Source organism: Coptis chinensis, chromosome 5 (genome assembly GCF_015680905.1).
Source record: "Coptis chinensis isolate HL-2020 chromosome 5, ASM1568090v1, whole genome shotgun sequence".
NCBI classification, from domain to species: Eukaryota; Viridiplantae; Streptophyta; class Magnoliopsida; order Ranunculales; family Ranunculaceae; genus Coptis; species Coptis chinensis.
The window spans coordinates 1,601,667-1,621,959 of record NC_141460.1 but is presented as its reverse complement, the minus strand read 5'-3'; the positions used below and the strand labels follow the sequence as shown (position 1 = coordinate 1,621,959).

At 36.8% G+C, this 20,293-nt stretch overlaps 3 protein-coding genes and 1 long non-coding RNA gene across 14 annotated transcripts; 1 reads left to right on the top strand and 3 right to left on the bottom strand.

Annotated features, from left to right (window-relative positions):
• Positions 1-800: 800 nt before the first annotated feature.
• On the bottom strand, positions 801-1,328 carry LOC147496212 (uncharacterized). The gene has a single exon (XM_086561292.1). The coding sequence runs from the start codon at positions 1,326-1,328 to the stop codon at positions 801-803; it is 528 nt and encodes a 175-aa protein (XP_086417418.1).
• A 2,835-nt stretch (positions 1,329-4,163) lies between these two features.
• LOC147496211 (uncharacterized) lies at positions 4,164-8,843 on the top strand. Of its 4 annotated transcripts, none has more exons than XM_086559216.1 (4): positions 4,164-4,357; positions 4,805-5,062; positions 6,247-6,414; positions 8,164-8,843. In XM_086559216.1, the coding sequence occupies exons 1-4, from the start codon at positions 4,270-4,272 to the stop codon at positions 8,601-8,603; spliced, it is 954 nt and encodes a 317-aa protein (XP_086415342.1). In that variant the 5' UTR covers positions 4,164-4,269; the 3' UTR covers positions 8,604-8,843. The 4 variants fall into 4 exon arrangements, with proteins under 4 accessions (XP_086415342.1, XP_086415344.1, XP_086415343.1 ...); XM_086559218.1 differs by lacking the exon at positions 4,164-4,357 and adding an exon at positions 4,414-4,546; XM_086559217.1 differs by lacking the exon at positions 4,164-4,357 and adding an exon at positions 4,467-4,602.
• LOC147496209 (uncharacterized) lies at positions 8,342-12,748 on the bottom strand. Its single transcript, XR_015194558.1, has 2 exons — positions 12,552-12,748; positions 8,342-8,936 (listed from the first exon to the last, which is right to left on the bottom strand). It is a non-coding gene; the product is annotated as an uncharacterized LOC147496209 (long non-coding RNA).
• LOC147496210 (putative DEAD-box ATP-dependent RNA helicase 29) lies at positions 9,862-12,543 on the bottom strand. 8 transcript variants are annotated; one of them, XM_086559221.1, is made up of 8 exons: positions 12,264-12,535; positions 12,075-12,150; positions 11,032-11,343; positions 10,873-10,960; positions 10,754-10,777; positions 10,560-10,612; positions 10,323-10,404; positions 9,915-10,233 (listed from the first exon to the last, which is right to left on the bottom strand). In XM_086559221.1, exons 4-8 carry the CDS (start codon positions 10,921-10,923, stop codon positions 10,072-10,074), a joined length of 372 nt encoding a protein of 123 aa, XP_086415347.1. In that variant the 5' UTR covers positions 10,924-10,960; positions 11,032-11,343; positions 12,075-12,150; positions 12,264-12,535; the 3' UTR covers positions 9,915-10,071. The 8 variants fall into 8 exon arrangements, 6 of the variants coding, with proteins under 6 accessions (XP_086415347.1, XP_086415349.1, XP_086415346.1 ...); XM_086559223.1 differs by having other exon boundaries at positions 11,032-11,331; XM_086559220.1 differs by having other exon boundaries at positions 12,075-12,147.
• Positions 12,749-20,293: the final 7,545 nt, after the last annotated feature.

Here is a 20,293-nt window from a genome sequence, read left to right as displayed (position 1 = left end):
ACGGTTTAACGAGGCTGTCGAGCCGAAGACCAGCCTCAATTCCTTTTAACTCTTGGATAATCACCGATCGTAAGTTCACATTTCCCATGTATAAGAGTATAGGAGATCCCTCATGGTTCCTCAGTATACCGCCATATCCAGCTCTATCTTCAGTCACCGACCTATCCGAATTGATCTTGACGAAACCAACAGGTGGTTTGGTCCATTTAACTAGCTCTGCCGCTCGCTGCCTTATTGTGATCTCAATACCCAGTCTCGCAATCAAATACCTAGTCGCTGAAGAAGAGTCCTCAGTGGACTTGATAACTCGCTGCAAGTATGTTTTCATCTTCTCCATGATGTAGCTGCTAATCGACTCTGCAGAATGAGCTCGTTCATGAACCTCCCGCTATTCTCTCGTTCCAAATCCCATACGGTTGCACAAATCATCACCCTTGTTATCTCACTTGAGATCGTGTTCGATCTTGTCTTGTGCAACAGAAACTTCCACTCTGCAGTGGATTCGCGAACCACTCCCAACCCCAGATTATCTTTAATCACAGCCCAAATCTTGTTTGTGAACGCCACAATTGAAGTAGAGGTGCTTCGAGTTTTCGGGAGTTTTGTCGTTACACAAACAACACTCGAGTGAGAGAGAATCTTCCCGTGAATCGGTCGATCTTGTGTTGCCAAACATCCCATAAGCGGTTGCCGGTGATGAAAGAATGTTTTGAACATTATATTTGCCCCACACCAATTTGTACCAACCAACCTTTTCTCTCATCTTCTTGATGGACATGTAAAGTGACTTTGAGGAGAACCTACTGCGAACTTGTAGCAGTCCACACTACCAAATCTTGAACCATGTTGACATTGATGGGAGTCTGTAAGATTATTGATTTCAACTCCCCGTCTGGCAAGTTGAGGACCTTGTCGTTCCAAGTACCATTCGTAATCAGCTCGCTTACTTTAGCATCATCTGGTTCATGGATGAAATTTCTAGCTTGTGCATTGTGGATTAGCAACGTAGAGGCTATCCAAGGATCGTGCCATAAACTTGTTCCTTCTCCATTAGCAATCAAGCATCTAATATATTTCCGAGCAATCTTTCTATGTTTCAGTATACTCCTCCACACCCACGAGCAATCCGAAGGAATCTTCATAGTCCAGAAGTGTTTCTGTCGAATGTGGTACTCCCAAGTCCACTTCGTCCACAGAGTTTCTTCCTTAGTAGCAACCTTAAATACCAACCCACAGTATGCTGCTTTGTTCCATACCCTAGGATCAATAATGCTCAGTCCTCCTTCCTCTTTATGCAACCTCAAAGTTGCATGACTTGCTTTATGCATCTTCACTTGCACCAAATCTCCAGACCACAGAAATCTGTTACAGAGTTTTGCGACCTTGTCCAAAACACCAACTAGAATGATAAAAGTCTTCTCCCAATATATATGAAATGAGGACAGGATAGACTGTATAAGCTGTAATCTGCTCGCATAAGATAAAGACCTGTTCTTCTAGTTGGACATTCTCATGGTGATTTTTTCAATCAGTGGCAAGCAATCCTTGGAGCCGATTCTAGCGTGATGTGGTAGTAGCCCCAGATATTTTATGGGAGGGGTGACCAGTTGAACCCCCAACAACCCAGCAAGAGCTAGCCTATCATCATTTGTCATACTACCAGTGAGTATAGATGTCTTCAGAGTATTTATCTTCAGCCCTGTCAGAGAAGAGAAATAATTGATTGCCGACTTAACAGCCAATATAGAGCCAGCTTCCCCTTTACAAAACAGTAGAACATCATCAGCAAAACTCAGATGAGTTATTGCAAGTCTTTTACACCTGGAATGAGGCTTGATGCCTTTCAACAGGAGCCCTTGCTTCAGCAGACCACCTAACAGTTCCATTACCAGTACGAATAAATACGGAGACAAAGGATCACCTTGCCTTAACCCTCGTTTCCCTTCAAAGAATCCATATGGACTACCATTGACAAGGACTGAATACCAAGGAGATGAGAAGCACATAACTAGCCAGCCAATAAACTTTTCGGGGAATCTGAATCTCTTGAGCACCAGCAGTAGGGATTCCCAGCTAACAGTGTCATAAGCTTTTTGGATATCAACTTTGATAGTACATCTCTGCGGCCCATGCTTTCTGTTGTATCCTCTGAGCAATTCGTGAGCCAGTAGAAGATTATCCTGTATACATCTTCCAGGAATGAATGCTGACTGATTAAGAGCGATCAACTGTTCCATGTAAGGCTTCATCCTATTACTGAGTATCTTAGCAATACATTTATAAGTAATATTGCAGCATGCAATCGGACGAAATTCATCAACCTCGTGGAAACAACAGGCTTTTAGGAACCGACATAGAAATGTTGCATTTGTTCCTTTATGAATTTTGTTATGACCCGAACACTTCCTTGACAAACTCTTAGGAAGTCTTCACCGACTATGTCCCATGAATCTTTGAAGAAGAATGTTGTATAGCCATCGTGCCCCACAGGGATTTAAAGTCCTCCATATCAAATAAAGCTCATTATAATTTCCCCATTTGTAACCTCTTACGGCTTTTTTTGCTTATCAGTATCCACCACCCCCTGGCGGTATGTCCTCCAACAAAGAACCCAAGACTTCGTCGTCGTCGAGCCTCAACTCCCGAAGGTCCCGAAAAGAAATTGATGAAAGCATTGGACACTTGTGCTACTCCTTCATGTTTTACCCCTTTCATATAAAACAGACCACACAAAATTACGGTTCCTTCTTTCTTTTATTGCTTGATGGAAGAATGCATTTCCTTTATCGCCGTAATCTAGCCAATCATTTTCAGCTTTGGCCTTAAGATCCATATACTCCATCTCAATCAATTTACGGAGAGTTCTAGCTTTTTTTCTTTCCTTTTAAAGATAACGGAGATCCGTAAAGGGAACTTTGTAGCTCTTTTTCAATGTGTCGTGAAGATCCTCCCTCCTTTGCCTCGGTTTTATATGAATATTGGACATATGCACCCTAGCCCATCCTCGCGGTTTAGACTTGAGAATCTTCAATTTTTGTACCGGTATATATAGACAACTTCCCATCACCCTCGTATCCCCAAACTTGCGTAACCAACTCTTTGAAACTGTCATGAAGGGCCCAAGAATTACAAAACCCGAAAGGAACTCTCCCTTTTCAAAGATCAACCAAGCGGACTATCATGGGAGAATGGTCCGAAATTCCTTTGCGAAATTCAGCTGAGGCATGCACAAACAAAGACGACCAGAGGATGTTGATAAGCACCCTGTCTATCTTTGACCATTTCCTATTTGCTCCTACTCCATAATTAGTCCACGTAAACTAACACCCTGATGCTTTTAAATCAAACAACCCCTCAGATCGACTAGGCAGTCCCTAAAAGGAACTGTTTCTCGAGGATGGACCAGCTCCCCTATCCTCTCATGAGAATAGAGCACATTATTAAAATCTCCCTGTACACACCAAGCTAGATTACGTTGCTTTTCATGTGGGGAAAAGGTAATTCAAGTTATCTCCGTGTCTTTCGACACAGGCAAATACAAAGAGCTGCTATCAAGGGCCTTATTCCTTTTACAGGTTTTCCTAATTCATGCTACCAAACAGGGAGTTGAGGGAGGCAATACCGTTGTTTTTTCCAGCAGCGGTCCACCCGGTTTGTCCTAGACCCACTTCTGTCTTATGGGCCCGTTCTCAAATCTCAGTTGATAAAAAAAACGTAAAAAATAAATGGGCCGTAGTGAGAGACCTAGAATAGCCCAATTAATAACCGACTTCGACCTGAACCTTAAAACTACAGTTATGCTACACCGACCCGCTTATTTGACATATCTACACTATATGATAGCCGGATCTTTAGGAGGAAAATTTCTCAACCGAACTGTGTATTTGTAATCTCTCTATTTTATGATTTTAGAACCACCTCCCTTAATTATTCTAATCAGCTCCCTCATTTTTAAATAATTTACCAAAAACTCTCTCACTTTATTGAAATTAGAATTAGCTTCATATTATTTAAAATAATTTAGAAAACCTCATTCATGTCACTCAAATTATATTCAACCCCTCCTAATGTTTTTATATTATTTTTTAGATTATAACTAGAATTCAAAAAATCATACTATCAGAGAGATGTTAGAGCGACAGGTTTAAAAATTTGAAAAAACACTGATGCCTAGCACGGTTCGCATACTTGTGGTATATGAAGATACTTAGAGATACGTGTTTCGCAAGTAGGTTCTAAAGAGTAGGTCCGTGCAGCGAAAAGAGAAGTATGGTGACAACGAGGGCACAAAAACTTAAGGAGTCAGAGGAAACGGCAAAGCTAGAAAATAATAGAAAGCTACGCAGTGGATCTAAAGGTAAGGTCGGCTTTTTCTATGAAAATTAAATTAATTTCTACAATATATGGTGACTAGTCTTAAATATTAAAAATACATGAAAGTTGTTTCTTTTGACACTTTGCACTGGTCCACATTTAGTTTCATAGTCATCAAAAAGTTACTATACATTTGATTTCATAGTCAGACTAATCTCACTATTTGAAATGGGTAATTTGTAGTACGATTCATGAACACATAAGTTATTTACTTGCATAGTCTGATGGGTAAAAAAAAAATTCTTGACCGAAGATCACTATATATTTTTATGAATGAAATAGTGTTAATTGCTGAGTTTTATGGTTTTGCACTACTAAGGTGAAATCTTAAGAGTTGTGTTTTATGAATTGTCTCATTGTTGTTGATGATCCTGTTTTTATAAATGAGTTCTATAATTTGACTTACCATAGTTTCCACTGATATACACAGGAACAAAGGAGGGCATGATGGAAATGAGGGCTTCCAATCGAAAGCAAGAGAGTGGTATCAGAAAGAGAGCAAAACATAAGGAGAAGATGGAAAATAGTACGACATTCAAACAAAAGCAAGAGAGCGAAAAAGGGAGGGAAGAGGGTCCAAGGAAAAGAAAATTGGACAAGGAAAAGGATAATGAGGAAACGGAGGAGGAGAAGAGAGCGTGGCAGATGCTAGAAAAAAGAATCAAGCGTTCTGAGAACGCATATAGAGGTTAGCTTCATCTAGGAAAGCTACGTTTCTTTGATAGAATCCAATTTTTTTGAATGCGACTAAGCCTTACTCCTGCAAAGAAAATACAATTGTTGATTATCTTGAAAGATGAGAATAACTGAGAATTGTTATTTGTTCGATTAATCTTGAACAAAATTTTTAATTGTTTTTGTTGCTCGAGTCTATCTTCTGTGTCCTGTTCTTTGTTATTTTGCAGTGGACACAACTAGTTTTATTATTTAGTCAGCAAAGGTACTTTACATTTGATTTCATGATTATACGAATCTCACAATTTTATTTCACGTGTCAAATGGGTATTTTGGATTACAATTCATGAACAAATAAATTATTTACGTACATACTCTCTGATGGTAAAAGCTTGCATACTCTCTGATGGTAAAAGCTTGTTCTTAACTATTTTACTGTAATGTGACTATATATTAACTAAGGAAACAGTATCAGTTGCACAACTAAGGTTAAATAAGTTTTATATTCTTAAGGTGAAACCGTTGTTTTTTTTAGAAAACCATGTTTTAACATATAGTTCTAATTTTGTGCGAAAAAACTTTGCCGTTACATGATATTATGATATCATATTCCCTCTTTTGTCCTCTAATTATCAAGTTGGTTTGATAGCTACCTTCCTTCTTGCTGAACTTCTTTTGGTCCCAGTCAAAACTTAAAACGGTAGAGATATTTATGTTTATGAACTTTCTGATTGTTCATGATTTTATTCTTTAATTGAGTTCTAATTTGACTATAGCTTCAACTGATATACATAGTTTAGGATTTGGTTTTTGCTACCAAGTAGTTTTGTAATTTCACCGCATCTGTTTTTTTGACATTGCTGGTTAATATCTATATTGAAAAGGAGAAGTTTAACTGGAGATTACAAATATTACACCTTAAGTAGATGAAGCGAGCACTATATTTGTTTGAGATATTTAGAATTCAAAGCTATTTGCTATTGTAATTTTTGTAATTAAAACTTGGGAAAGGTTTTTGTTTTATAATTGCTTACTATGTTATGAGGTGTTCTTGAAACTTGAAGAAGTTGATTTGTTATGAGTCTGAATTCCATTACAGATGTCATAGTATAATAGAAGTCCAAGTCCTTTTTTTCTTAACAATCTTGTAGTATAATTGAAGTTGAAGTCCTTTTTTCTTTTAATTTTCTTATTTAGACAAAAAGAGGAGAAATGCAAAGGAAGAAGCAAAGAAGATAGAGGGAATAGAGACAGGGAAAAAGAACCTGAAATTGTTTATTGCGAAATTGATAGAAGATTCTGTGGGACAAACAAATGACCTTGGTTGTGCTTGGGCTGCTCTGGCTGGAGGTTCTTATGATCATGGTTTGTTCATACATTCCTTCCCCCCTCCTCTTTCATCATGTTTTCTGAACTAGTTATTATTATTTGACCTGAACCTGCATAGATACTTATTCTTATTTAGACTGAACCTGTATTGACTCGAGTCTTTACATTTCTCAGTGTGTAGCAGTCCTTTTGTTTATTGTTTTAAAGTCTCTTTCTTGAATGCATCTCACAGGTTGACAAGGTTTACATGTGTCTTGACTAGATGTCTGGTTATCATGTAGCAGCCGTGCACTAGTTCAAAATAATAGTGGCTTTTTAAAACTTTATCTCCAAGTGTCTCAAGTCTGTATCAAAGTAAAAAAGTATGCTATCATTGTGGAAGTGGCGACCCTTTTTTCCGGAGTTTCCACATTTTCCAAAAATTGATATGATATTTTCCCGATTTTGAAATTTGGAAGTAGTTTCCAGATTATATTTTTTTGGAAGAAACTTTGTTTTCCGAATTTCTATCGGGCAGGATACTGATAATAATTTTAATTTGAAAATTTGAAGGTTGTTTTGTGTTTGGAATTGTTAACTTGTTTGGACTTCTAGTGTTGTTCCCTGAAATGCTAGTCATATTATTGGATTGGGAATTGTTGGTAATTATTCAGTTCAGGTGGTTATTAATATTGCTGTCTTACTTTCTAGCAATTGTGACAATTTGTCTCCTTGGGTATTTCTATAGGGTTAAAAATGGTTTGCCAGCTGCAAGCAATGTTATCATGGCTATATGAAGCACTTAACAGGTTGTGATGGTGATATGGTGCACTTGCACTTCAGGCGCACAATGTTATTATGGCAATGGGTTTTAGTATAATCAGTTGCCATAATTAGGTTTGTTAGATAGCATAAGAGGATCGTTTGAGATTATTTAACCCAAATTTTGGGTTATTTTAATGGTTTGTTGTAATCGACCGAAGGTTTCACCACCTCAATAGGAATTCTCAAATAACAATTAGAAGCAATCCTAATTCAACTACGAGTCACCTAAGATCTTTTGAGAGCATTGAATAAGGTTACGATGGAAGAAACTTAAGACTTTGATTTAACTGTTTGAAGTTTAGACCACAACAATTTACTTTCAATGTTAAAATTATTTGTAAGCTAAAGTGTGCCAAAGGGGCGCCATTGAGCTTTATGGCTCAGGCCATTTCTAGTACTCAACTAAGAATGATGGTAATAGACTGGGTTTTTTGCCTTTAAATTCTAGTTATGTTTTTCTTTTGTTTTGTTAGTTCACCATGCCTTTGTGGTTCAGGTCATTTCTAGTAGTAATCAACTAAGAATGATGGTAATAGAATGGATTTTTTGACTTTAAGTTCTAGTTATGTTTTCTTTTGTTTTGTTAGTTCTCCATGCTGAAATAGCACATGATAAATTTTGCACTGAGGGTTATATATAGTGTTTGGCATTACAATGCTATTGCATCGTTATCTCAATTTGCTACCTAGAGACCATAGGATATATTGTATGATTGATGTACTGTGCTCCAGATGCTCGACTTAACATCGGTTTTCATTACATTGTAGTATGCTAGAAACCATAGGCTTTATTATTATTATTTATTATTTTTCTGTTTTTTTATTTACCATTGTAAAATGTTTAAATTCAGAGAAAAATGCACGAACTGCGCGATACTCTTCGAACTCCTGTTCTATGTCATCAATTTCAATGATTCTTTTTGTTTTGTAATTTTCTGTTAAGTACATTGTATACTGCCCTAACTTTATTTTTTGTATGTAGAATTCAAGGAAAGGATGAAACAAGCTATACGAAGTTTGTGCCTTGAAAATCCTGAATCTTATAGTTTCATAGCTAGTGATAATATTATGGGAGAGTTACTTTGGCTTGCCGCGATATTCAGGCGTATTTTGTTGGTACAAAAATGGGATTCTGAGATTGTTGACCTGGTTCGTACAGCTGCTCACAAGGCCACAGATCGACTTGTTTATGAGGTTAAGGAAATTAGCAAGATACTTGATTTGGCTAGCGGCATTCACAGTGAAACCTGGAATGATTCTTCTCAGGTCTGGAATGATGAATCTCAGGCCAAAGTCGAAGAGTTGATTAGGTACATAGATTGGTGGATGGTCAATTCTGGATCTTTGAAAGAGAGCCTAGACTCTTGGTTAAAAAATTCTGAGGGAGAAATCTATGAATCTTGCAAGGTTGCTGAGCCCTAAAGAGTTGAAAGGAATCTGGTTAGGTACTTGTAATCTGTTTTTATGTTCATCTTATTCCCTAATAGCATCTGGTTGGTTTTAAGTAGCTTATATGTACAGTAAAAAGGAGGATGTTGGTACTTGGTAGGTGTTTCGAGGTTTTGAATGGTATTTTGAGGTTTTGGGAGTCCTAGTTAATGGGCCCACTACCAAACTTTTGTTTGTGATGTGAATTCAATCGAAGCTTTCATTTTCGATGGACGTCGCATTTCTTTACCAAAAACTATTAAAAAAATCTGTCCCATTTGGAAATTAATTCAATGGGCGGTACTTTGCATATATTACTCTTAGGGCCTGCTTGATAAGTTTTCCCGCATGCTGGGCAAATATGGAAGAGGGAAAACATTTTCCCATTATATAATTTGCCGGCAAATTACCAGCAGGAAAATAACTATTTGCCGCTGCTTGTTTGGTCGAGAGGCAAATGTTGGCAAATGTCATTTGCCAAGTTTGCTGGTGCTTGATAACCCAAAAAAATTTGCCGGCAAATTCGGCAAATATTTTTAACCCTAGATCAAAGTGACTTCTCTCGCTCTCTCCTTTGTATTCTCTCTCTCTCTGTCAAGATAGCCAACCTCTTCCTCTTTTAATTCGAATCAAAGTTAGAAATTTACTCAAGTTTTGCCATTCTTACTTCTCTTCCTGTTTTTTTATTTGTTTAATTAAGTAACTTATGTCATCAAATACTTAATCAAATCTCCTAATGCCAATATAACACGATACATTATCACACAAACTCAACAAACACCACTATCTAATTTAATTTACATTGTTTTACATTAGAATGTAGTTGCATGGAGTTCTATGATCGAAGGATACAGTTAACCATGGACTAGGTTTAGAAGCCTTGGAACCTTTTGGCCGTATGGTGGATGATGGTGTCAAACCTAAGAGCATCACCATTTTAAGCTTACTTTCTGCTTGTATTCATTCTGCCCGTGAGGGTTGTACAATTTTTAGTTACACGGCCAGATTTGGTGTGAAACACGATTTAAATCACTATGTATTGGCATGGTAGATCTCTTTGGTCGATGTAGAGATCTCCGAGAAGCAAAGGAAATAATTTTGAAAATGGTAACTACGCCTGACAGTTGAATTTGGGGTTTCTAGGGTTCATTTTGATAGTAAGCCGCGCAAAACATTTGCTAGAGTTGGAGCATGATAACACAGAGTACTATACTTTGTTGGAGTTGGATTCTTAAATTGCTATATACTTCAATTATTAGTACTTTGATAGTGCTTCTTTATATTATCAATTTATCAGGCAGAAGCTGAAGTTAGCACCGTTCACAAATAATTCCTTTCCTAGAGTTCACATACACGTACCAATTGATACTGAAGTTAGCCTTACAAAAGTAAACATTCGAAACTAAAGCCGAAAAGAAAGTGGCTGCCCAGAAAAACATAAAATGGTCAAGCAGCGATTTGCCTAACATATAAAAAAAAAGGCAAACGAGGATAGTAAAAAAATTACTTTCCCCGTTTCAGAATAGGCTAATTTCCAGGACCCAGGACAGCAATCTAGGCGTTCAAGTGTAACAGAACTTCCACCAACAATCTGAAGGTTTAATTTAATGTACCTCTTACGTTTCTGTTGACAAAATAATAATTCAAGTTATGTTACGGAATCCCTGAGGAAAAATAATCAGTAAAAATAGCGTTGTTGGGAATAGGGAGTACCTTATCCCAATGATAGTCAGATTTCTGCTTTTGCAAACCAGTGCTATCATCTGCAACTAGATCAAGAACAACAGCATCCAACCTATAACAATCAATTAGATGTTTACACAAGATCAAAAGAAGTTATATTTTCCCATTTTAAGCACAAAAGTGAACTTTCCACTCAAGTTTTAAGACTATGAATTACTATGGTGACAGTGGGTTTGAACCTAAAGGAAGTTGCATTAAACGTTTTACCTGCTTGATCCAAATCCTTCGTTACCTCTTACCGAGAGTCCTGCCTCAAGATGCTGAAAACAATATCAAAAAATGCAATTAAGCTAATATCTCGCCAGAACATATCTTTGAGCAAAAAAGAGAAACTAAGGTGGGGTGTGTGTGTGGGGGCAAGTGTATGGATTATCTCATTTTCCGCATTGAGGCCAGCGTACACGAGAAAATCTCCTGCACGCTTTCTGCAAACAAAAGTAGCAGCTCAAAGACATAATAACACACCTGAGAATGGAACGACAAGAGGTTTATTTAGAGTGAACACTACAATTTTACTTACTTTCCAAAACAAAGGCAATACAGCAAATGATAATAAGATTGAAGCCTCCATTAATATGGTTACTGCTTCATGAACAAAGTGGAAGTAGCTGAAAGAAAAACATGTTTAGTTATAGAATTGTTAAGCTATCACCAAAAGAGAAGTCATTAGGCAAAGAACCTTTTATCGAGGCTGTAAGATCTCGATTTGAATGATTAATCAGGATCATTGCTTACTAAGCTAACTTGAGCATTTCCTTCAAGATGCAACAAATCCAGAGGTTCTAGTGTACAAAAACCTGAAGGGCTCAAATACAGCAAGTGGTGCGCATGCTTCTGACTTTGAGTTTGGATAAGTCATAGTAGAATCTGACAGCTCGCTCATCAAGCACTCTACGGAAATTCTGAAGCCTTCTTTTGGCAGAATGACAACTAGTACAGAGCATTCTTAACTTGACAGTAAAATCTCAATCGGTTGGTTCTATTGATGTACCTAAATAAAGGTCGTCAATACCTTTAGAATATTCACCTCATCATTCTTAGAATCAGAACACGGCATTAATAATTTAGAAGAGACTGTTTTTCATGAAGCTAAACAAAAATTGGTCGCGACAATTCGATATGTGATAGCGCACCCTGTAGTGCTTAGACTAATATTATAAAAGCACGGCACATGATAATTCCTCATATCTGTTTTGGTAAGCAAGACATCCACTTCAGCTAATTAGATTATAAGAAACAGTTCTAATGTCTACATTTTCAAGCATAACATCATAGCAAGATATCATTTCAGCCATAACTCCATAGCAACATTCAGGAAACTAACGCATAAGGTAAAAAAAAACCCAGACAAGAATCCATTACTAGGCATGAGACACATCTATAGATGGTTCAACTCTACCATGGTAGTTACTGGGCGCCAAGGACTTCAATCTCAAACACCAAAACTGAGTAACGAAATTCGATAGTGCAGGGAAAGACAAGAAAGCTACATGGAACCAGAAATTTATGTTCAAGTTTTCGGATTTCGATTGGCAAAATAGGAGTCACCTAATAATAGGTGAGTAATAGGACACAAATAATCAAGTCCGAATCAAAATAAACAAATAATTAACAGTTGAAAATCAAAAACAAAATAGTCAACACCCAACAACCCAACAAGTAGATCAACAACAAGAAAAAAAAAACAAAAGAAATCAAGCTATAATAACTAGTAAAAATTACCTCAATAGAGTTAAGCTTTCTTTGGTAAAACAGATCAATGGAATTCAGGAACACCACCAATATTTCTTCCAATCTTCTTACAAACCGTGTGAAATCAAAATCACAGATCAGCAGAGTAACACAAACCTTGAAATCGATTTTTTCTGAAAAAAATCAAAAGAGAAAGAGGAAAAGAGAGTTGCGGCTAACCTGAGAGAGAGTGAGTACGAGAGATTGCGACCTAGGGTTGATTCAATTTGGCAAATGAAGTGGGAAAATTTTGGGTGATTTTCCTCTGGCAAAATATATCCATCTCGGAGATGGATAAATTTTTCCCGCTTGAAGTGGGAAAATTGGGTCACGTGATGTGTTTGCCGGCAAATGAGAAAAAGATTTGCCAAGTCCTAAAATGGTACCAAGCAGTGGAAAATACACTGTTAAGTGGGAAAATACCAATTTGCCAGCAGGAAAATCACTTATCAAGCACGCCCTTAGGACCTATTAATAGTCTTAGGAGTTATGACCATGGAAAGAACCAGACGCCGCATTTTATCGAAAAATAAAAGATGCCGCACAATTCCACATAACCAGTGTCAATTTTCTCACTCACTTAGTCTTTTTAGATGGTGGATCATGGACAACAACAAAAACTACTTAATGTTGTTATTGTGGTATGGGTGCCACTTTTTTTTCGAGTTTCCAAAATTTCCATAAACCAGACTGATATTTTTCCGATTTTGGATTTTCAAACTGGTTCCAGATTTGAATTCCGGCGTTTCCCTTTACAAAAGATGGGCAAGACGCGGTAGCAATTTTGAAGGTCGTTTTTTGTTTGGAATTACTAACTTGTTTGGACTTTCTAGTGGTCGTTCTGTGAAAAGTCATATTTGACGGGGAATTGTCAAATATGAGGGGTCCTGTATTGGGCAACCACCAAATTAGATTGGGTAACCTCCAGCCCAAGCCCAACAGCGAAGTCCAAAGCAAGCCCAATACACTCCCCCCCTTAAATCGCGCATGATCAGGAACAACCTTTCTAACCGGTATCATCTCTCTCGCGCACAAAAAAACCTTCAAGATACAAAAACCAAAAGCCTTTTCTCACCGTTTTAATTCGAGTTCCAGAGCAATTAAATCACCACATTGTTGTTAAGAAAGTGAAGCATTGTTCAAAACACTCGTCTGCTCTCTTGTGCAACCGCCATTGTTAAAAACACTCGTTTTCTCTCTTGTGCTCTCATCAAATACCAAATACTACCGGTTTGTTTTCTATTCTATTCGTTTTAATTCATTTTATTCAATTTCATTTAGAATGTTTGTAGTGATTATAGTGTTTGTAAGGAGTTGAGTGTTTCATTTTATTCAATTTCATTTAGAATGTTTGTAGTGATTGTAGTGTTTGTAAGGAGTTGAGTGTGTGTAGTGATTGTAGGGTTTGAGTGTTTGTATTATTCAAGAATGTAGTAATTTTGTTGGTTAGTTTTAGAATTTTCGGTTACTTGATTTGTCGAGAAATGAGTTTTATGGAAGTATATCTGGTGTATTGTTCAAGTATTGTTTTAAGACTAGGTTCATTTGTATTAAACATAGCAATTTATCTGGTTCGAATCCATTATCTATTGGAAATTGTTTGAATTTAATGATGCTTGATTTTTGTTTTAATAATCTTAGTGGTATACCAATTATGGCATTTGTTTCGTTGCGAAATAATCCTTGTTGGAATTTTTAGAAGTTTTGGAAGTTTGGAAGTTTTAGAACTGTAGTAGTAGTGTTAAAAATCAAAATATGATTTAGATTTGATTAAACTTATTATAGTTACTAATACTTGTTTTATTTTTCTTTGTAGCAATGGGTCTTCGATCAAAGAATGTCAAGAATGTAGATAAAAGTCTACGAAATTGGGGGCAAACGCCTACGAAAAGATCGCTCGGATTTAAGAAAAAGTCGCTTGGATTTATCCATGGTTTATTCCTTATCTTTAAAATCCTATTTATTAATTCTAATTTCATTGGGGATCCGACCGAAATAGGAATAGTATTGTTTTATTTTTATAGTTTATATGTAATTATGTATAAATTATGTAATTATGTAGATATATATAAATTATGTAATTTTAATTTATTACTGTTCCTTGGAGTGGAGAGGTTACACACGCGTTCCGCTTTATCTATTTTTTTTTATCTCCCCATGAATTGTATGCTTGTAACAATAGGTCAAAATTTTCTCAATTCCAATCGATTAGGTGTATTGTGTCGATTCTTTTGAGTAATATATATGAAAATGCCCCGCGATTCCTTATTAATACAGTTACGGACACAACTGTTACATTCCAAAATAACTCTTACTCTGACATCTTTGCATTTGGCCATAAACCTCATTTCTTTTGCTTTTGGATTCACTCAACTTTTTATTTTCAATCCGAAAGGAAGAAAAAAAGAAGTTGCTGATTAGAAATCCAATTATGAAATATTTCATTGCAATCAATAGAGAATAGAGAAATAATAAGTAATAGGCTTAAATACAGAAATATGCAATGTACTTAGGTCCTATTAACACTTGTATCAATATAGAATTTTTTTTCACAAACGTAACAATGTACTATGCCCGATTTCACAAAAATAGCAATCTGTTAGGTTCCGTCAGTTAAGTGATGATGTGTCATTGTTTTTTCAATTTCGTTTTATTTGTTTTTTCCACTAGGCATACCACCTCAACATTTCTACCACCTCAGCATTTTCGACCAACTCAGCATTTTTAACCACCTCAACTTCGCACACCCTAAAACACGTGACCCATATAAACAAAACCTTCTCCAATTCGAAACAATTTAATCCCCTCAATGTCTATCTAATGAAGAAAACCCTAAATTGAAAATTTGCCCTAAAAACGTGATATTCGTTGGAATTGGTAAAATTGATTAATAACCAAACGAAATTGAAGACTCGGATGAAGAAGTAACACATTTAAAATTAGTTGATTTAACTGATTGTCTGTTTAAAATTAGTTCTTCATTCATTTTATTAATCTGTAATACCCCTATTATGCATTATAAAAATGGAAAAATGGAGTATTGTTATGATTTGAAATTGGAATTGTACACATTTTCTGGGCTTCGTAATGTGGTCAATAGTTTGGGGTACATAAATTATTTTAAAATGTATTATTGCATGCCATGGAAGACTTTAGAGTCGGGACTTAGGTTAATTGAGTCTGACAATGATACCAATGCTATGTTTCAGGAGGGAAAGACACATGGTGTCATACAGCTGTATGTTGTGGGTGGAAATTATGTGTTAGATGCTATTGATGAGGATTTTGAAGAAGATGCTATTGATGAGGATTCTGAGGAAGATGCTATTGATGAGGATTCTCAGGAAGATAAATTAAAGGAGGGGATTGATGAGGAGAGTGATAGTGAAGACTCTGATATTGCTAGCTTGGATCATATTAGTGATAATGATGTTGATGTGGAACTGATAGAGGTTAGGAAAAAGAGAATTCAGTTAAGACAACAGAAGAAGAAGGAGAAAGGTTCAACTGGGGGTGATATAGAAGTTGAAGTTGAGGCTAATGCAGAAACTAATGGGAACCAACCAACTGAGCATGGTCATATATAAGCAGATAATGTTGAGGCTAATGCAGAAACTGATGGGAACCAACCAACTGAGCTTGGTGTTACTACTGGTTTTATAGAAAATGATAGTGATTATGCTAGTGAATCAGATTATGACAGCCCTATAACTGATGATGAAGAAGGTGGGCTTAAAAGAGTTAATTATAGGTTTCCTAGCTTGCCTCCTGGTTGTGATTTGTTTCAGGTTGAACCTGTTATTGGGATGAAGTTTGGGTCTAAAGAAGAGCTTAAGGAATTGTTGAAAGCTTATGTTGTGACTCATGGGTATGATATAAGGTTCCCTAGGAGTGGTACTAAGTTATTGGAAGCTGTGTGTAAGGGTTGTGATTGGAGATTGTGGGCTACTTGGATGCAGTGTGAAAAAAGTTTTCAAATTAAAAGTTTGAAATCTAAGCATGAATGTTCAAGGCCTGTGAAACTTACAGCTATAAATGTTGCATAGTTAGCTAAGCATTACTTTGATAGGATCACTACAAATCCCAAATGGACACTGAGAGAGTTCCAAGAGCAGGTGATGCACAAGTTTGGTATTGAAGTCACAAAAATGCAGTGCTTAAGGGCAAAGAGAAAAGCAATGGGGGAAGTTGAAGGATCTTTAAAAACCCTTTATGGTAAACTCTGGGACTATGGAGCTGAAGTGTACAAGTCCAACCCAGGAACTTCTTGCAAGATAGCTGTGGATGAAGGTAGGTTTAAAGGGTTTTATGTTTGTTTTGCTGCACTTAAAAGAGGGTGGAAGGCAGGATGCAGGCATGTAATAGGGCTTGATGGAGATTTTTTGAAAAGCTTTTGTAAAGGGGAGCTTCTTACAGCTCTTGGGAGAGATGGGAACAATCAAATGTTCCCAATGGCATGGGCAGTTGTTAGTGTGGAAAACAAGGAAAATTGGATTTGGTTTTTACAACTGCTGATAGAAGATCTTGGAATTGGTGATGGGACTGGGCTGACATTGATCACTGATCAACAAAAGGGACTCATTCAAGCAATTGAATTGTTGTTACCATTGGTTGAGCACAGATGTTGTGCCAGGCATATCTATGCCAACTTTAGAAAGCTTCATAGTGGAACTCAGTTGAAGAATTTGTTCTGGAGAATGGCCAAGAGTAGGACTCCACAAGAATGGGATATTGTCACTGATGAGTTGAAGAAAGCTTCACCACCTGCATATGATACACTCATGAAGCAAGACCCACAGTATTGGTGTAGGGCCTTTTTTGATTTTCGATCTTCAAGTGATTCAATGGAAAATAATATGTGTGAAACTTTTAATGGTGTCATACTTGATGCAAGAAGAAAGTCCATCATTGATAAGCTAAAAGACATAAGAATCAATCAAGCACTTAGGTGTCAGAAGAAGAGAGAATTAATGGAGAAGTGGAGTGATGATCTTTGTCCTAAAGCTAGAGAGAAACTGGAGAAGAGCAAAGTATATTCAAGGTTTTGGAGAGCACATTATATTGGTGACTCCAAGTATGAGGTGAAGAGTAGTAACACTAGTGCAGTACCTGATTCATGTAAATGGTTTGTAGTAAATGTGAGGGAGAAGTCATGCTCATGTAGGGGGTGGAACTTGTCAGGAATACCTTGCTCTCATGCAGTCTCAGGATAAGTATTTTACTCATTGGTTCAAGAAAGAAACAAACTTGAAAATATATGACTTCTACTTGCAGCCATTGAATGGGGAAATGTTATGGCCTAAAACAAATTGTCAGAAGTTCTTACCTCCAGCACTAAGAAGAATGCCTAGAAGGCCCAAGAAAGCAAGAAGGAAAGAGGTACATGAAGTAGAAGGAGTTGGCTCACAAGTAAGCAGAAAGGGAAGAATCATGTCTTGTACACTATGCAAGAAAGCTGGGCATAACAAGAGGACATGTCCAGAGAAGGTAAACTGTTGTTTCTGCATGAATTATTATAAACTGTTGTTATTTTGTTAATGCATCATTGTTTCTGCATGAAGGTAAATTGTTATTTTGTTTCTGCATCATTGTTTCAGGTAGACATTGTTGCTGAGGATGGAAATGGAGTTGAGAATGTTGGTGAGGGTGTTGCTGCCAATGCTAGTGAGGGTGTTGCTGCCAATGCCCATGCTTCAGAGGGTGCCAATTCCAATATTGCTGCCAATGCCAATGCCAATGCAAGAGGGAGGACTAATAGGAAATCAAAAGGAAAAGAAAAAAATAACCAATCAAACAACACCTATTGTAAGTAATTTTTTGTGTATGATTGTATAAATTCATTTTTGTATATGTTGTGTTTGATTCATTTTTGTGTATGATTGTATAAATATTTCTTAGGCTCAGAGGGCCCCAATTGATGAAACACGCCAAAAAGACAAAATACCACAAGGTTTTGGTGTATTTGTATCCCCTACCAGTGGAGAATCTTATGTCATGGTTAGTTAGTTATTTTGCTAAATTTCAATTGAATTGGTTACCATTTAAGTTTATTTTTAAATTGAATTGGTTATATTCAAACAGCTACAGAGAGGTGAACCTATTAGTTTGAATGATTATGGTGTACCACCAAAGAAGGATGGATCTGTAGAAACTTCAAAGAAAGTAGGAAGCCCAACAAGAACTAAAGTTGCAACAAAGAATTTGGGAGTTGGGGCTACTAGGTCACTGAAAGTGGGAAGGCAAACAAGAACTGAAGCTGGAACAAGAAGAGTTGCTACTAGGTCATAGAAAGTGGGAAGCCCAACAAAAACTGAAGCTGCAACAAGAACTGAAGCTGCTGCAACAAAGGATTTGGGAGTTAGACCACCAGTGGCAGCAGGAAGAGTTGCTACTAGGTCACAGAAAGTGGGAAGCCGAACAAAAACTGAAGCTGCAACAAGAACTGAAGCTGCTGCAACAAAGGATTTGGGAGTTAGACTACCAGTGGCAGCAGGAAGAGTTGCTACTAGGTCACAGAAAGTTTCAAGCCCAACAAAAACTGAAGCTGTTGCAACAAGAACTGCTGCTGCAACAAGAACTACTACTGCAACAAGAACTGAATTTGCTGCAACAAGAACTGAAGCTACTGCAACAAAGGATTTGGAAGTTAAACCAGTGGCAGCAGGAAGAGTTGCTACTAGGTCACAGAAAGTGGGAAGCCCAAGAAAAATAGAAGCTGCAACAAAGGATTTGGAAGTTAAACCAGTGGCAGCAGGAAGAGTTGCTACTAGGTCATCATGTGCACCAGTGGCAAGTCAGACTAGGTCTAAGACCAATAATAATAGGGGTAGTTAGAAATGATTGGAAGGATTTCGGTCTTATGTAATCTTGTTTTGGTTTTTTCTGTCAGATGCTATTGTTTTTTTGTTCATGTTCATGTCAGAAATCCTATGTCTTGCAATCCAAATGCTATTGTTTCTTGCAATTAAGACTTAAATTCAATTGTTTCTTGTACTTAAATTGTTTGTTATTGCACTTGTGTATGCTATGTCCTAATGTAGGTAACATTGCAGTCAAAATGCAAAAGAATTCAGGTGCATTCTAAATGCACACCAAATTCAGTTGAAATCAACGTGCACTCTAAATGCAACTATAATGCACACAATCAGAAAACCCAAATTCAGACAAAAATTCAACCAAGCAAAATACACAACAAGAAATTTAATTTACATTACCAAATTCACAGTACACATTCTTCAGTAGCTTACAAGAAATTTTGAAATACAACAAGTAACAAATACACAACAATAACAGTCAAGAAGAAGCTCTTCTTCGCATCAGTTTTCTGATGGTTCTTCTTCAACTCACCCAATTCCATTTTCAATTCCAAGTTCTCATCTTTCAACAATTTATTCACCCTTCGCAACTCATGTTCTTCAATTTTGTCAGCCTAAATAAAATAACCACAATGATTGGGACCAGGAAAATAGGGACAACCAATATATTTTCTCCCTAGATTTTTGACACTCCTAGAAACTTTCATGATCGCAGGATGTCCACAAAAACAAGTGTATGACGTCACTGAATATGAAGAATTTGGAGAAGAAGTTGAAGCACACTTTGAAGAAGACATTTGATTTTGAACCTTAATCACAAATTTGATTTTGATTAATAAATGCACAAATTTGATTTTGAACCCTAATTTGGGAAATGAGAAAGAGTGGGAAATGCACAAATGTAGGGGATTAAATTGTTTCAAATTGGAGAAGGTTTTGTTTATATGGGTCACGTGTTTTAGGGTGTGCGAAGCTGAGGTGGTTAAAAATGCTGAGTTGGTAAAAAATGCTAAGGTGGAAATGCTGAGGTGGTAGAAATACTGAGGTGGTATGCCTAGTGGAAAATACAAATAAAACGAAATTGAAAAAACAATGACACATCATCACTTAACTGACGGAACCTAACAATTGCTATTTTTGTGAAATCGGGCATAGTACATTGCTATGTTTGTGAAAGAAAATTCTATGTTGATACAAGTGTTAATAGGACCTAAGTATGTTGCATATTTATGTATTTAAGCCTAAGTAATACAATGATTTCTAACTATAAATTAGTTCTAATCTAATACAAGTATAGTATTTCATTTAAGTATCTTGTATGCTTTTGTTGTCCTCGACCCTTAATTTCCATTTCTGTTCTCTGTCTATTAATTCAGCTTGAACCCGAATTTCGTT

What these genes read in the sequence shown, in the direction of transcription:
- LOC147496211 (XM_086559216.1), top strand. Translation starts at nt 4,270, where the DNA reads ATGGTGACAACGAGGGCACAAAAACTTAAGGAGTCAGAGGAAACGGCA. An exon ending in GCTACGCAGTGGATCTAAAG is followed by an intron (nt 4,358 to 4,804) that starts GTAAGGTCGGCT and finishes TGATATACACAG; the next exon opens with GAACAAAGGAGGGCATGATG. An exon ending in TTCTGAGAACGCATATAGAG is followed by an intron (nt 5,063 to 6,246) that starts GTTAGCTTCATC and finishes TTTCTTATTTAG; the next exon opens with ACAAAAAGAGGAGAAATGCA.
- LOC147496212 (XM_086561292.1), bottom strand. Translation starts at nt 1,328, where the DNA reads ATGCATAAAGCAAGTCATGCAACTTTGAGGTTGCATAAAGAGGAAGGA.
- LOC147496210 (XM_086559221.1), bottom strand. Translation starts at nt 10,923, where the DNA reads ATGGAGGCTTCAATCTTATTATCATTTGCTGTATTGCCTTTGTTTTGG. An exon ending in GAAGGATTTGGATCAAGCAG is followed by an intron (nt 10,405 to 10,559) that starts GTAAAACGTTTA and finishes TGATTGTTATAG; the next exon opens with GTTGGATGCTGTTGTTCTTG. An exon ending in CTGACTATCATTGGGATAAG is followed by an intron (nt 10,234 to 10,322) that starts GTACTCCCTATT and finishes TTTTGTCAACAG; the next exon opens with AAACGTAAGAGGTACATTAA.